The 15,458-nt window shown below is 38.8% G+C and overlaps 1 protein-coding gene across 2 annotated transcripts in view; it reads left to right on the plus strand.

The window, feature by feature from the left end:
* Positions 1-15,458, plus strand: part of glg1a (golgi glycoprotein 1a) — a 61,537-nt gene that overhangs the window by 14,945 nt on the left and 31,134 nt on the right. For both annotated transcript variants that reach the window (XM_033967617.2, XM_033967619.2), the window contains exons 2-3: positions 14,547-14,576; positions 14,700-14,786. In XM_033967617.2, the coding sequence (XP_033823508.1) occupies positions 14,547-14,576; positions 14,700-14,786 (117 nt within the window). The remainder of the gene's footprint in view (positions 1-14,546; positions 14,577-14,699; positions 14,787-15,458) is intronic.

Genomic DNA, 15,458 nt, shown 5'->3' on the forward strand with positions numbered 1-15,458 from the left:
TTTAACAACAACAAGCTGAATAGCAGTACAGCACGCTAACGTAACACATTTACCGGTATATTTATTCAGCTACATGAAGCATAGACAATAAGTGTCTGGTATGTTATTGTAATATATTAACAGTTAATCAGATAACTAAAGCATAAAAACAAGCTAACAAGTTTACTCTTGATCTCACTCCAAATCACTAAATCCACATCCTCGGTGTTGCTTCTGAACTCTGTCAACTCTGGAACTAGATGAAGCGCCGCTTTTGCTTCTACGTGGCTGTCATACTGGTAAACAAGCCTAAAGTGATTGTCGGTTTGACAGTAACAAAGATATGAAATTATATGTTTTAATAATTTCACATGTAAGTCTCACCTGAATGTAAGTTGTACCCCTGGTGAAACTATGAAAAAGTGCGACTTATAGTCTGGAAAATATGCTACTTTCTTTTATATTACCATGCGGTGTTATATCTGTGCAATCTCTCTGTTGTACCTGCTCAAATAAGTATCTAGTTTTGATACAAGTTTTAGTAATGATTAGTATCAGATTTTCTTTTTACTTTTTACAATTACATGCAATATTGAATCTTTTACAAAATGACATGACTAGGGATGGAACGATATACGATAATATCGTTAATCGCGATAAAAAAGGTCCGCAATTAATCGTTCGTGGCATTTTTTTTTAATCGCGATCATCGCGCACGATTATAATCGCCTTTACGGCACCACACTGCCTCATGTTTCCAGTTCCAATGCAACGTTTAGATGTTAGTTCTGGTGTTTGCCCACTCTGACATAGCAATGACAATTGTAGCTTCTGTGCTTATCTCTGTCTGAACTATATTCTGTCAGATATCAACAATAAACAAAGTCTGATCCGTAACTCTCCACAGGAACGTGCCAGTGCGTGCCGCAATCGTGCGCACAGATGAGACGCTAATGTGTGCACATCTTAGATTTTTACCTACAATAATGCAAATTGCAGAATAAAACAACACCTTTTAAACAATAGACAAATTAAGTCTAATTCATACACCTGAACACAAATGTGCCAGAGCGCATGGTCCGAATGCGCACTATGTGCACAGAAGCAAAGCTATCGATTATACACGGTATATTTTACCTACAATTAAGTAAATACCAGAATAAACCAGGCTTACCAATCAAGAACAGCATCCAATCCATCAAAAAATAAGGTCCTTTACTCCTGAGTCCACTGTGGGATCTTTACTCTTTGCCATGAACCGCTCCGGGTCAGAGATGCCTCTAGTTTAACTTGTACAAACATCCACAGTGTCCTCGATCACGTACTCTCTTTGGTTTGTCCGTTTTGTCATGTTAAAACGCAAAACAACAGTGCGTAAAATGTGCCATTATGCACACATTTCTGCATCCACTCGTTTCCCAATTCACCAAAGTGCCTTAATTAAAAAAATTAAGTGTTCGTCGACGGGCACTTGCGTCACTTCCGGCGCAACAAGGACCGGTCCATTTCATCAGCATGGCATTGAGGAGTACACATTTTCTTCCGGGTACGTCTGTTTACGGAAAACCATGGCATGTGATACGTCATCCTGTCCCGCTGCTCATTGGCTGTAAGGGGGAAACGTCACTAAATGTGTGTGATGTAATTGGTTAATTCTACAAGGGGAAGAGTGGGGCGTAAACTTTCAGTCATCTGTAGCTCTGATTCGCTGTCTGCGGCCTCACCCACAACCCCCCCCTTATTGGCCAACACTGGTGTCAATCACAAGCTAACACGTGTGTTTAGCACTGGGGAACAAAGTTGGCGCTGTCAGAAGTTTATTATGCCTGAAATTGACAAAAGAATGGCAAAGAAGTGACGGAGCAGATTTCATATTTGGAGTACTTTCCTGCAGCAGATTGGACATGGAGGATCTTATTTTGTGGACATAATTTCTTGCCTGGATTATATTATCTGGACCTTTACGGAACGAATGAGACCAACTTTGTGTGAATATGTTGATGTTTGACAAAACCAGAGCGCTCAATGGTAAGTGAAGTCCAGATTCACACGTTGTGACTTTTCTGTAAAAACGTCTTTCCTGTCAGCACTGTGGTGATTGCAGGCGAAAATGGTTTGCATATCCAGAAAGACGAGCGCTGCAGCTTTCATTTGATGTGTAGTTTGTTTGTGCGGGTGACGCAGAAGTGTATGTACATTGCTGTAAAGTTGTAAAGTCGGCCCGGGCCGTCGGAACGTTAACAGGTTAATAATTATCGCGATAATATCGTTAATCACGATTATTTTGGCCACGATAATCATGAGTCCATCCCTAGACACGACATGCATATACTTTGCATTCAAATTTTGGATTTTGTCAAAGCATTGGATAAACATTAGAACTATTGTTGTATTTTTATTGTGTCTATAAGATCAAAAGTTTATGCAACCAGTGTTAGGAAGATCAGGTCAGTTTGTGATCAGCTGCAATGGTCACAAGATCTGAACCACGTGTTATACAGAAAGATGATATAATGCAACAATTCACTGATATAAAGAGGAACTAGTTACATATTTGAACTAGAATTTTCAGAGGTACTGAAAAAGAAAAACAGACCATCCCTTTGTCTGTTTTTGAATTGAGCTTTAAATGATTGCTTGCACGACAATCAGTATTTCATATTTAAGGCACTATGCCTGATTTTTACGATCTTAAATATATAATAATATGGAAAGGCAGTACGGTGGTCCAAACTTTATCCCAATTTTTTTTTTTTAGTTTATTTTCAGTTTGTTTTTCACAACTTTCAAAGGCCAGAGCGGTAATGCCAAAAACAACACACTTCCAGGTAAAAATGAAAATGTTTTATGATTAGATGCAGACCACAAACGGTTATGAAAGCAAATCAGGTAAAGCCCCTTTATTGTTTATGTTCAGCCACAAGCGGTTTCTTCGTGAGCTGTTAATGCTAATCTTCTTCTCTTATCTGTTTCCTTGTTGCAGCTGATTTGATCTGAATATTTGAATACCACAGTGGCACGAGAGCTGAAGCCACATCTCCAAATGTCACACTGCTGTCCTTTTGTATCGCAGACAGGACATATGAATGTCATTTTTATTTTATAAGTGGCAATTTTATGATGGCCTTAAGTTCATATTTTCAATTCTAGGCTTTTGAGTTCTTCTGAGGGTGGAGAGGGCTTTTAGTATAGTTATAACTATACTAAATAAACATACCCGCACTTACTAAATATATGTATATTTTTTATATATTTATTATTTGTATGTGATTGTGAAATAGGTGGGATGTATGTATGTATGATGTATGTGTGAGGGGAGGGGTTTGTTTTCTTAGCACCTTAAACTGCTCGACACTTTTTAATTTTCGTTGTGCATGTGGCATGTTGCAATGACAATAAAGATCTATTCTCTCTATTCTCTCTTTTCTGGTTAATTGCTTTAACTGGAATGCTTTACAGTAAGACTTGAATTATGCCTTAACCTGTACATTGACCTGTAACTTGGTCTAGTAGTAAGTAGTAGATGGGTTTAATGACCTACTGTGGAACAGTCCAAGTGAAGCAATGACCTCTTCGCAGAGACAAAAACGACCGATATGGGTTTTTTCATGGCCAAGGCTTATATCAATTGTTTAGAATTTAGGGCAACTAATGGCCTGTTGCTCTGTTGAGATTGTGGGCCAATATGTGGGTCTGATCTGGACTATTTTCCCCAAATTAAGTAATTTTAAATTTACTACAAAGTCACCCGCAGCCCCTTTTTATCACAAACCGGTAAGAGAGCTGTGTAGTCACATTTTCTGCAGTTATCGCTGTTCAAAATATGAGCCTGTGCTGGAGATTTAAGGCTGATAACCAATACACTAACAAGTGTCTCTTTCAAGCTTCAGTTAGAATAACTTATGGAACAAATGAGAAAATATCAGAAGAAGTGCAAGGCTCTTGGTTTGAAATATTTGTGCAACTATTTAACCTGAAGTTTCTATTACGTAGAAAACAGTTTTCTTTTCTGAAGGTGCCATGAAAATGTGACACAGCTCTATCGGCTGGCTATTATGTTTGACACATTATGCTTTCTGCCTCTGCTTTGTTACCCAATGAGTTCTAGTTTCATATTGTATTAACTAGAAAAAGTACTGTTGCGTGAAGTTGAACTGACAAACAGGTATCAGATTTCATTACATGTTTGTACAGTTTTTATGCAGAATAAAATAGCATATTTTGTTGTTTGTGGAGCAAATTTTTAAAGTGTTTGTAGCAGTCCAAAGCTATTCCTCACTTACTTTATGCATTCCGGGCATCCCAGTTATTCAAAGCGATGAGTTTCTAAGCACACAACTTTTAGAGAGTAAAGCCAAGAACAGCTAGTATGTTAATGGCATTGTTTCGGATTATCATAAAATAAAACACTTTATAATTATATGCAGAGAGCACACAGTGGATATATTTTGACCTAGTTGTACAATATATCTGTACTGAGACAAATTTTACTCAAATACATGGGAAGACATTAGGTAAAGGGTCTTTACTCTTGCAGCCCTAAGCTAAACTATCCTTAATGCTTCTTGTGTGGATTTTGGAGAGGCTCAGCTGTCGCTCTTGTTGGAAGGTGATGTTGGGTTACTTGTTTTAGAATGGCAGCATATTTGTGTGTGGTTTTGTGTACGTGGAGCAGGAGGTCCAGAGGGAGGCGGCTGCAGACACTCGGGACAGGCCCATTCTGACAGCCCTCTGCATTGTCTGAGGTTAGCTGTGCTCCATTATGTGTGCACAGAAGAATCAAACAGACGGTTACTGCATCGACACAACCAAATACATAGGCGCGTATAGTGTTTGTTGAATGTTACTTGCCTCCATACTAACTATTAGTGTTTACACGGTGAATTCCAGTTCTGATTTATTCAATAGATTGTGATTTTTAACATTAAACCGTAGTACTTATTTTATATTACCATGTGGCCATATATCTGTGTAATCCCCTCAGTCATCTTGATAGGTTCCGTCGTAGTCCATGGACGTATACTAGTCTAGGTACTTCTGATACAGCTCAAAATCATTCTAAAGCTATTCAGGAAAGGTTCATTTCTGTCCTGTGAATGTGACTTTTTTAGTTTCGTATCGATACTTGCTCAAGTGAGTATCTAGTTTTGATGCTAGTTTTAATTCTTTATACTTTTGACCCTGAATGCAATACATCAATTTCTGTAAAATCTATTTTAACACATATTTTAAATTCTTTCAGGACCATAGCATTTCTGGGCAAGTTTGACATGTAAACTGATGAACAAACACAAACTTATCAAACTTTTTGAAAAATTTTAGGTCTCTGTTCTGAAAAAAAAAAAGCTACATAGACTATAATTGAAATGCCCATAATTAACCAAAATGCATTTATATGAAATTATAAACTGAATATATTTGTATCCTTTCTTTTCTCATTGCGGTTTAATCAGCCTGTAGTACGTATTTTTCCGTATTGTCTCGATCACCACGGACATAAACGGCATGATCCTGCTAATAAACCCACTGAGGACGGAAAGAGCTCTTATTACTTAATGACAGCACATCATGTTTGTTTACCCCTGTCACTTATCTGGTTACTGTTAATTATGATGGATAACAATTGTCTCTATAAATAATCAGAAATAATCAAGTTTCTGGGTCAAAGATTGAACAAAACATGGATTAAGTTGTTAAGTCATTACCTTGTTCCTTGTCTCTTATTCTATCTTTTTTTTGTGCCGTTTAAAGTGTCCATCCAACTGCAGATGTGAAGCCCTCCTCTGGGAATACTCTACATTTAAAAAAGAAGCACTTAATATTCCCTGTATCACACAGCTGTGCTAATTGGCTGTTCAGTTATGTAAAGCAATCTTATTTATAGGCCTTGAAACACTTATGATGTTCACTGGTCTCATATAGCATTAGTTATTTGGTAAAATATGTATGAATTCTTTCTCGGATTTAGGAGGATCAATGTCGTTTTCGTCCTGGTCGTGGAACACTGGACCAGCTCTATACTCTCCTAAGGATCCTCAAGGGTTCATGGGAGTTTACCCAACCAGTCCACATGTGTTTTGTGGATCTGGAGAAGGCATTCAACTGTGTCCCTCTTGGTGTCCTTTCAGGGGTGCACCTGGAGTAAGGGGTCCGGGGCCCTTTGCTACGGGCTGCCCGGTCCCTGAATGACCAGAGCAGGAGCTCCACCAGGACCTTTTCCTAGTGGCTGTTGGACTCTGCCAGGCCTGCCTTTTGTCCCCAGTTCTGTTCATTGTATTTATAGACAGATTTCTAGGTGCAGCCAGGGGCTGGTTCAGGAATGACAGGATCTCATCTCTGCTGTTTGCAGATGATGTTGTCCTGATGGCTTCATCGAACCAGGACCTGCAGCAGTCATTGGGGCAGTTTGCAGAGTGTGAAACAGCTGAGATGAGAATCATCTCCTCCAAATCTGAGGCCATGGTTCTCGACTGGTAAAAGGTGGCTTGTCCTTGCCTCAAGTGGAGGAGTTCAAGGATCTTGGGGTCTTGTTCATCGGACTGTCGTGTTAAAGAAGGAGCTGAGTCAATAGGCAAAGCTCTCGATTTACAGGTCAATCTACGTTCCTACCCTCACCTATGGTCATGGGCTTTGGACAATGATCTTGCAGGACAAAATCGCAGATACAAGCAGTCAAAATGAGTTTCCTCCACTAGATGGCTGTGCGCTCCCTTAGAGATGGTCACATGGGAGGAGCTTCTTGGAGCTGAGCCACTGCTCCTCCACATTGAGAGGAGCCAGCTGAGATGGCTAAAGCATCTGTTCAGGATGCCCCCTGGATGCCGCCCTAGGGAGTTGCTCGGGGAATGTTCCACTGGAAGGAGGCCTTGGGGAAGACCCAGGACATGCTGGAGGGACTATGTCTCTTGGTTGACCTGGGAACGCCTTGGGGTCCCACCAGAGGAGTTGGAGGACGTGTCTCGGGTGAGGGAAGTCTGGGAGTCCCTGCTTAGGCTGCTGTCCCCGTGACCCAGCCCTGGATAAGCAGAAGAAGATGGATGGATGGGTGTATGAACAGACTGATCCACCACTAGCTTATCTCTGTGGAGATGTTATTGCTTTGCCTACAATGTTACATGTATGGCATTATACTGGGCTATCACCATGGAGACAAGCAGGTGACGTCAACATTCCAAACTGCAGGTAAACGACTAAAGACCTACAGCCATAAAAATCTCATCATATGCTATTGACGATAAATCTAAAAATAACATCTGAACAAAGAGAAGCTTCCTCTCCCTAACAAACATTGTCTTGGCTTTAATGCGGTTTCTGAAAAGGCCAAAGTGAGGCTGTGCTGTGATGGCGTCCATTATCCCTCTGCTGTCTGCACACGTCATGGTCGGGCAGGAAGAAGAAAGCGCTGCTCACAAATGACTCTTTAATTATGTCTGTGTCACAGGGCTATTAAACCACGAGTTGGCTCTGTTCTTACATCACCATATCCACCCAACAGGCTTCATGGACGGCAGATGACATGGGCTTTACAAGGGGGAATACATAAAAATATGGGTTGTTTTTAGATCCTAATATGTGATGTTGTATTCTTAAATTGGGACTTAATTCCACCCACAACCACATTTCAAATAGAGCTGCTAAACTGGGCAGTGCCTGTGGATTAAAGAAGAGAGTGAGAGAGAGGAGGAGGGGCGGGGTAGAGGTAAAGGGAACAGTGTGATTGGTATAACGGGTATCCATGCTTTTACCTAGTTTGCACCAAAATGGCCAGAAAATGTACAAAAACAGTCGATGATGTAGTTGTAGATTTAGTGTTTAGTTCCATTGGAAATGAGGGACAGGAGCCAGTACTGTACTGATGATTTGGTTATGTGGCATTTCAATAGCATGTCTAAAGGAAATTATGTAAAATTCAAATCAATTGTAATTGTGACAAGTGCTGAGATCAAATCATGCAATGGCTCCATTCTTAAAAACGTAATATAACATTTCATTCCAATGCTGATGACCTGCAAATATATTTGCCCCTGAAACCTGCCTCTGATTCCATTGACATTTTGCTTAAGTGTCGACAGAAAGAATTTAAAGTAAAGGCTTACCCTTTCAGCCAGTTACTATAAACGACTCAATCACTTGTTTATATCGTCTAGACTAGACTATTGCAACTCACTCTACTGTGGGCTTGACCAATCCTCTCTAAAATGCCTATATCAGATTCAAATTGCTGCTGCATGCTTGCTGAAAAGGACAAGAAAGCGAGAACAGATTACCCCTGTGCTGGCGTCCCTCCACTGGCTCCCTGTCACATTTTGATTTGAAGATTCTGATGTTTATTTTTAAATGCTTAAATGGCTTGGCCCTTGTGTACCTGACTGAGCTTTTATCACCTTATGTCCCAGCCAGATCAGTGAAGTCAGAAAACCAGCTTTTATTAAATGTGAGGTGATAGGGCCTTTGCTGTGGCTTACCCCAAACTGTGGAACAGTTTAACTCTTCAGAGCTGCTCCCTCTCTAGAGTCTTTTAAATCTGCTCTTGACACCCTTTTCGTTGCTTTGGCTTTTAACTAGGACTGGGTGATATGGGGGAAAAAAATGCCCCCCATATTGATTGTTCGATTTTATCGTCTTCCATCTCACTGCAGTTTTTATTTTGTGTTGATAGGACCAATAATTCTGGAGAAATGTAAAGTTTGGGATTAGTTTGTACAGTATATTAAGCCTAAAAGCATAACACGTCACGTGTGCTACTGCTATGGGCAGAAATACATCTGATACCCGTGCACTAATTTAGGCCTTTTCACTTATAAAGGGTGTACTTTCCATAACTTGGATTATAATGATAAGAAGCACCAGAGGAGAGAAAGAGAGGGAGGGTGAGCATGGTCAGTGTGTGCGGCACCTCACACAGAGGGAGAGACTGGACTTTTAATTGTTCAGATTTAAGTCAAAACTTTGGAAACACAAGCACACATGAGGAGATAAAGAGATGTGCTGTGGCCCTGACACAGAGCTTTTTCCTAAACGAGAGAGCGGTGTCTCCTCTTCAGTGCCACAGGACTGACTGCAAACTTGTCAATTAAAATGCGCTCACCTTAATGAGATCGACCAAATTTTAAATTGTGATCCATCAGTCTTTTTTGGCACAGCCCTACTTTTAATACTTTTAGTACATTTGTATTATTTTTTACACATGTACTTTTAATGCATGTTCTGCAACAGTTTTTTTTTAACCATTTATTGTGCATGTGAAGCACTTTGGGCAGCTGCAGAAATGCTGTAGAAATACATTTGACATTGACGATGCCATTAAAATTGGAATATGAAAGATGCTGTATTTTTGTGTAGTAATAAAGTAAAATTTGTACAGTTGTATTGTAAAAGCAACTCTTCGGGTCAAAATGAGATCGCTGTGTGCTGTCTGCATCTAAGGCTTTTTATCGTCTGCAAACAAACAAGCAATTAAGGGTGGCGTGCCGCTTGCCTGCTAGATGTTCTTAGCATAACCGTGACAGAAAAACTGCTCTGGCCACTGAAAGCTGTGACAAGTGCTTATACATTTATTGTGGTGAATAACTGGGATGCTAGGTGCTAAGTGAAGGACACGTTTTCTTTTACAGACAGAACTACAAAAACTAGTCCTGTTTAAAATGGTAAAAATCAGGTACAGTGCTTTTAAGTAACTCTTGTTAATGACTACCTCCTATAAGACTACACAGACCTAACATGTAACAATGATGCGTTTCAAATGTTTTTTTATTTTTTTTTATTTTGTCTTTTGTTGAAATTAAGTGTTTAAAAGCAGTCACTAGAGCTGTTTCTACCCTGACTAAGCTCTTTATTTACAGGAAACCATACTTTGCCAAGATATGCTGATGATAAAAAGCTGCAATACTGAAGGTGATTAAGATTGAAACTGTAAGCTTTTCACGAGAAACAGTTGTTTGTTTTATTCAAGACTAAAAACTGTATTCAGGCAGAGATGAGTGATTCAAAGTACTCCAGGTGTTGAAATAAACGTCCAGATTAATTATTGAAAAATAACCCTTGATTTATGACCTTTGAACCATGTTAAAATGTTTCCCATCATCAGTAACTAGCAGTTGTATTTAGTGTGATCCGTGCACGTTTGAGTAATCCTGTATTGTTCTGCATTTGAAGCTATGGCAGGGGTTTGTTTACACAAATCTCTGGACTGTGTTTTTATTTTATTTTAGTGTAGATTAGTTGGTTAGAAAATTCTTTGCATTGTGTATGTTGTAAGGCTGCAACACACACCATAAATGAAAATCTGCTGTATTTGCTTTGGTGAAGTGCCACAAGAGGTGAGGCCAGCAGCAAAGAATTATTAACAGCAAGTATATAGACTTGTTTTTGTTCAGTTTAGTTTTATTTTTATTTAATATTACAATTTACAATAAACAAAAAGTAAAATAATGATACATGTATGCCATGATAAATAAATACAAGACAAAAAGCTTAAAATGTTCTATTAAGGACTGTCAAATTGTAACAAGCCATAAAGTATAGTTAGGTGTACCATTTAAAATCCCTTACAAAGAAAAATATTCTTCAGGACTATTTCACAGTATAGAGGCTTCCATGAGTGACAGTAATACCACCGGTACACTTTTTGATATGTTTCCCATTATAGCTCCCCTCCTCAAGATTTAGGTTCTTCTTTTATTCCATCTCTCTTTCTCTCCTCATGTCATTTGCCTGTGTATCTCTTCTCACCCACTAAACAATTATAGCTCCTCCGTGTGCTAGCTTCCTTGAGACAAAGCCAGGAGAGAAGTTGATCATGTTTGAATTAACTGCACTTATTAGTCCCAACAGGGCTCTTGATGGCTGGCTTCTTCTTAGGCAGCGAGATGAGGAGGCGGTAAACAAAAGAGCAGTCATTTTCAAATTCAAAATGCTGGATTTTTGTGGGGGTGGCATGAGTGGTTTCCCTCTTTCTGAATTGTAAAACAACTGGGTGAGTGAGGCTGTTTTAGCTCATTTGATATTTGTAATCAGCTAATTGGAAAATGCGTAAGTATTTAGTTTTTGGGGGAAATTGCTGTTAAAATTTGCAAATTGTTGCTCTCCATAATTTGAAATGAAAAGTTCTTCCAGTTGTTTAAAGGAAAACATACTTGCATTTTGCCTCTCTGTCTCAGTTTAGTTTTTCAAATTGGCATTGCATTTCCTTGAGATTATTAGGGTATTTTTTGGAAGCTCTTTAGCATAACATATAATCTAATAAATAAGTAGAATACAGTGATAATAAAAAGTGCTTTTGTATAGATTTGATAGGTATAGTATAAAGTTACTCATATTGGTAATAGTGATCTCTGTATTTTTCCCTATAAATTACTCTTTATTATGTAGAACAGTGCACTAAATAGTGCAGGTAACTTCTATTTACTGACCAAATTGGCCTTGAGTATTGACCTCAAAATATCATCAGAGTTTATCAGCCAACTTCTGCTCTGAATTCTAAAAAATCTTCATTGGCCATGGGAAAACAAAACAAAACAAAATGCTAAACATATGTGTCAGTCTCAGGCAAATATTGGCCTTACCTGGCGAGCCAGAACCACACACTTAGACAAAACTTTACAAAGACTGGGTCTGGAAACATATCCTGTGTGCCTGTGTAGCTGATTTGTATAACCATTGCTTTTCTGGACTGTATAATCATAAGTGACGTGACGTCTAACTAATTCCAAGCATATAGGGGAGCATGTACTTATGCATGTAAGCTTTCTCCGGTTGCTATACAAAATATTTATATCTTTCACTGAAGGCTATTAATCGGAAATACTATCAGCGTGATGGTTTTTTTGGCCTTCTCATAAACAGCTGCTTTGTCTTTGCTGAGGTCCGCCCCATGAGTCACTGTAGTGTGCTGCTCAGTGAAAGCTGTGGGACTAAATAGGAGGGCTAAGACCAGACCCAAATTCATCTCAATGTTTTATTTAGAATTCAAATTAAGAACGAGGGCTGATCAAGTACGTATTTATTTACTGAACATCCCAAAGAAGATTTTTTTTTTTAAACTATCTTCTATCTTGTCAGACTAGAATGATAGCTCTTTAGAGGGATATATCAGTGTTCATCACTCCCTCTGTTACGAGCCAGGTTCAAACGTGACTATCCAATCAGATTTGATAATTTCAGTGACGCATGTGAAATGAAGGTCACTCATCTTTTTGAACAAAATTTGTCTCACCTCCGATTTTAGTGCTTTGTTTGTTCATTGATTCCACAGAAATCTGCAGTTCCAGGTTTTTCCTTGTAAGCAGACACATATACATGGACCATGGTTGTCCCTAATTGACCTGTCAATCACGCCCATCTCAATTTTGAGACATGCGACCAGTGAATAGACTCACTCTCCTTAAATTATTGGAGAACTGTGCATTCATATAATAAAGTTATTTTTCCTTTTGAGATACAAATTTTTAAAAATCATAATTGGTGTGTATTGTTTTATCAACTGCATTATTATCTTAACTTAATTTGTTAGTTTATGACAGTCAGATTGAAATTTACTAGAGTAGTACTAATTTAATAAAACATCCTGTCAAGTCTGTGTGACAAGTACACCCACATTACAGATTAATTTCACTAGAGCTCTGGCAGTCTATATATTGCTCTGGCAGGATATAGACTGTTTGTTTTATAATTGGAGTCAGCGCTAACAGAACCACTGCAGACTGGAGGCTGGAGCATCCTCAGCATTGGCCTGGCTGAGTGGGTGGTGTGGTCCGGACACATTTTTGAGAAGCCACTTTTATTTCTGTTCACCTCAGCTGTCCAGCTCTGAGTTAGATCTATGCTCTTTGAACATCTGTCTCTCTTTTGTCATTGTGGTTTGGTTCTTGTGCCCCTGCCTTCTGCCCCTGCCTGCCCCTGGCAGGGGTTATATTCTGAATCTTAACTTTTTGAGCAAAATTGTGTATGAGACTGTATAATTCCTCATTTGTACAGGAGTGGCTCGATATAGAGAAGGCTTCTCTACAAAATTGTATATTTTTTAAGTTTGGGAACCAAATGTATTTCTTACAATCCTATTTCATAGTGTGTGGCCTGTGGGGTCAAATATACATAATGAAAATATATATAAACTCATAGCAAAACCCAAATTATTGAAGCTTATTTCAAAGAATAAAAAAAATCTTGTGAGACAATTGCTTGGTGCAACATCTGTATCAATAATTAATGTCTACTGGTGTAGAAATGTTCTATGGAAAATATCACTGGGCCAACAATAATCCCTTTCTTTGATTTTTAAAATGGATTCATAGAAGGAGCCCATTCCAACCCCACACGTTTAAGTTTAGTTGACCCAGTTCCAGGGCCTTCCCCATTATTTGGAAACCTCCTTTCTCTCCTCTCTGGGTTTGCATGTGCGCGCATGGGGAACAATAGTGTCACTACTGTGTTAGTTGAGTTGTAAATAGCCTGAGCCACTCCTCTGCTCCTGTGGCTGCCATGTGGTGCACTGTCAGGCGCTCCTCTGCCATGCGCTCCTCTGCCATCTGCTCTCTGGGGTTTACACACAAAAGTGCGGACACACACGGACACGCACAGCTATGGCTCTCATGAGGATACTACAGTCCTTTGGGTTTCTTTCTGTGTTTAAAATGTGGCACAGACTTTGGAAGGGTCAATTCAGGTCAACCCAGGAAAGAGCCACCAAATCTGTCCAAACTTCAGCCTGCTCCTCCTCTGTGGCCACTTACCCAAACACCTGCCAAAATGTGGGTCAGCCAAGTGCATTGTGGGAGGTGTGGATGCGTGTCTCCTATTAGTGGTGACTCAGAGGACAAAATGACCAGGCAATGGCTTAATTTGAAACCTACTTGTTTTCTTTTGTTTGTTTGAGCAATTGCATTGTACTTTTATAATGGTGGATTTTATATCATTTATTTTACACAAAGGATAGGATATTTATAGCTGTACAGCCTACCATATAATGTTTTTGACAATTTTGAATCTCAAAATATTCAGTTGATTTTGAATTTTTAACTTTGTTGTTATTTACTATTAAATTAAATAAGGGGTATTATGCAACTAAAATAATACCACTTTATAGCATTCTATGCCTGAAGAGGTTTTAGATGTCATCCATGCATGTTTCAATAATTTACTGATCTCTCCCAGGCCCTGTGAGATTCTGTCCAATGCTCCGTCCACAAGTCTACGTTGTCCATGCTCCCACGTGACAATTCTCCATAAATATACAAAAACATGAAACAAAACTGTCCACAACAACTTGACAAACCTGTTGCGATGAAGGGGGAGCAGGGATAGCAAAAGAGAGATTCAAACCATTAAAAAACAAAAGTAAAACTTGGCAGACCTGTTACTATGCTGTTTTTGGTAAATATAGCATTTTCAAAACCATAAAAGGTAAAATGGGGATCTAAATATAACATGCACTTATTTGGAGTGCAAAAAAAACATTGTGAAAACTTTGAGAACTGTGGACTAATTATGATGGTTGAATATTAACTTTTTCCATAGTAGCGTAAAACTGTGCTGTTTTCTTTAAACTAATTATTTCATTTGTCTTTCAGGAAACTGAGATTTCTGCAGAGTGCAACCATGTAAGTATCTTCATTACAATTACAATTCTACCACTAATATGAAAATATGGAAAATGTTTTTGTATCATTATTAACATAAGTTGTGTTTCATTATAGTTTATATGCTGTGTGCTTTTTGTGCAGTTGTTGTGGAACTACAAACTGAACCTGACCACTGACCCCAAGTTTGAGTCTGTCGCTGTGGAAGTTTGCAAGAGCACGATCACTGAGGTAAGTCTAATTATTACTTGCACAGCAAAGGCTAAACCAAATAACATAAGAACAGGAGTAATAAGCAGTGTTGGGAAGTAACTAAATATATGTACTGAAAATACCTGTTCAGTATACTAATTTTGAGTAACTGTTCAAGTAGTGTTACTCTATCATTTGTTATTCAAAATACAGTAATGCATGCAGTATTTAGAATACAGTACTCTGATTGGACCATTTATGGGAATACGCTGCAAAAAAGTATTCTTCCCAATGTTGGTAATAAGTATACATGAAAAATTATTATAGAATACAACACATTCCAGACATACAAATATGATTCTTTGGGCTTTTTAAATTTGCTGTCAGTGGCTCAAAAGAAGTGATCTTTGTCATGGACTTACCAGCATTCATTATAAACGGGGCCATCCAACATCTTCTATTTATGTGGTTTAACTTTAGCGGTTGGTATGTTTGGGTGCAATTTAGCAAACTTTTTAAGAGAAGCAATCAGGGAATTCCTGATTTTTAAAAATATTTAATTTATAAGCCAGATCTTGACTTTCGGAGTATCTAACTGGAGGTTTAGCTTCCTCTGGATGTTTTTGATTGAGGTAGGATTGGGAGAAAACTGAGCATAGTAACCATCCACTCAGCCAAAGGGAGAACATGCAGACTCCACACAGAAACCCC

This window comes from Periophthalmus magnuspinnatus, chromosome 6 (assembly GCF_009829125.3).
Source record: "Periophthalmus magnuspinnatus isolate fPerMag1 chromosome 6, fPerMag1.2.pri, whole genome shotgun sequence".
Lineage (NCBI taxonomy): Eukaryota > Metazoa > Chordata > Actinopteri > Gobiiformes > Gobiidae > Periophthalmus > Periophthalmus magnuspinnatus.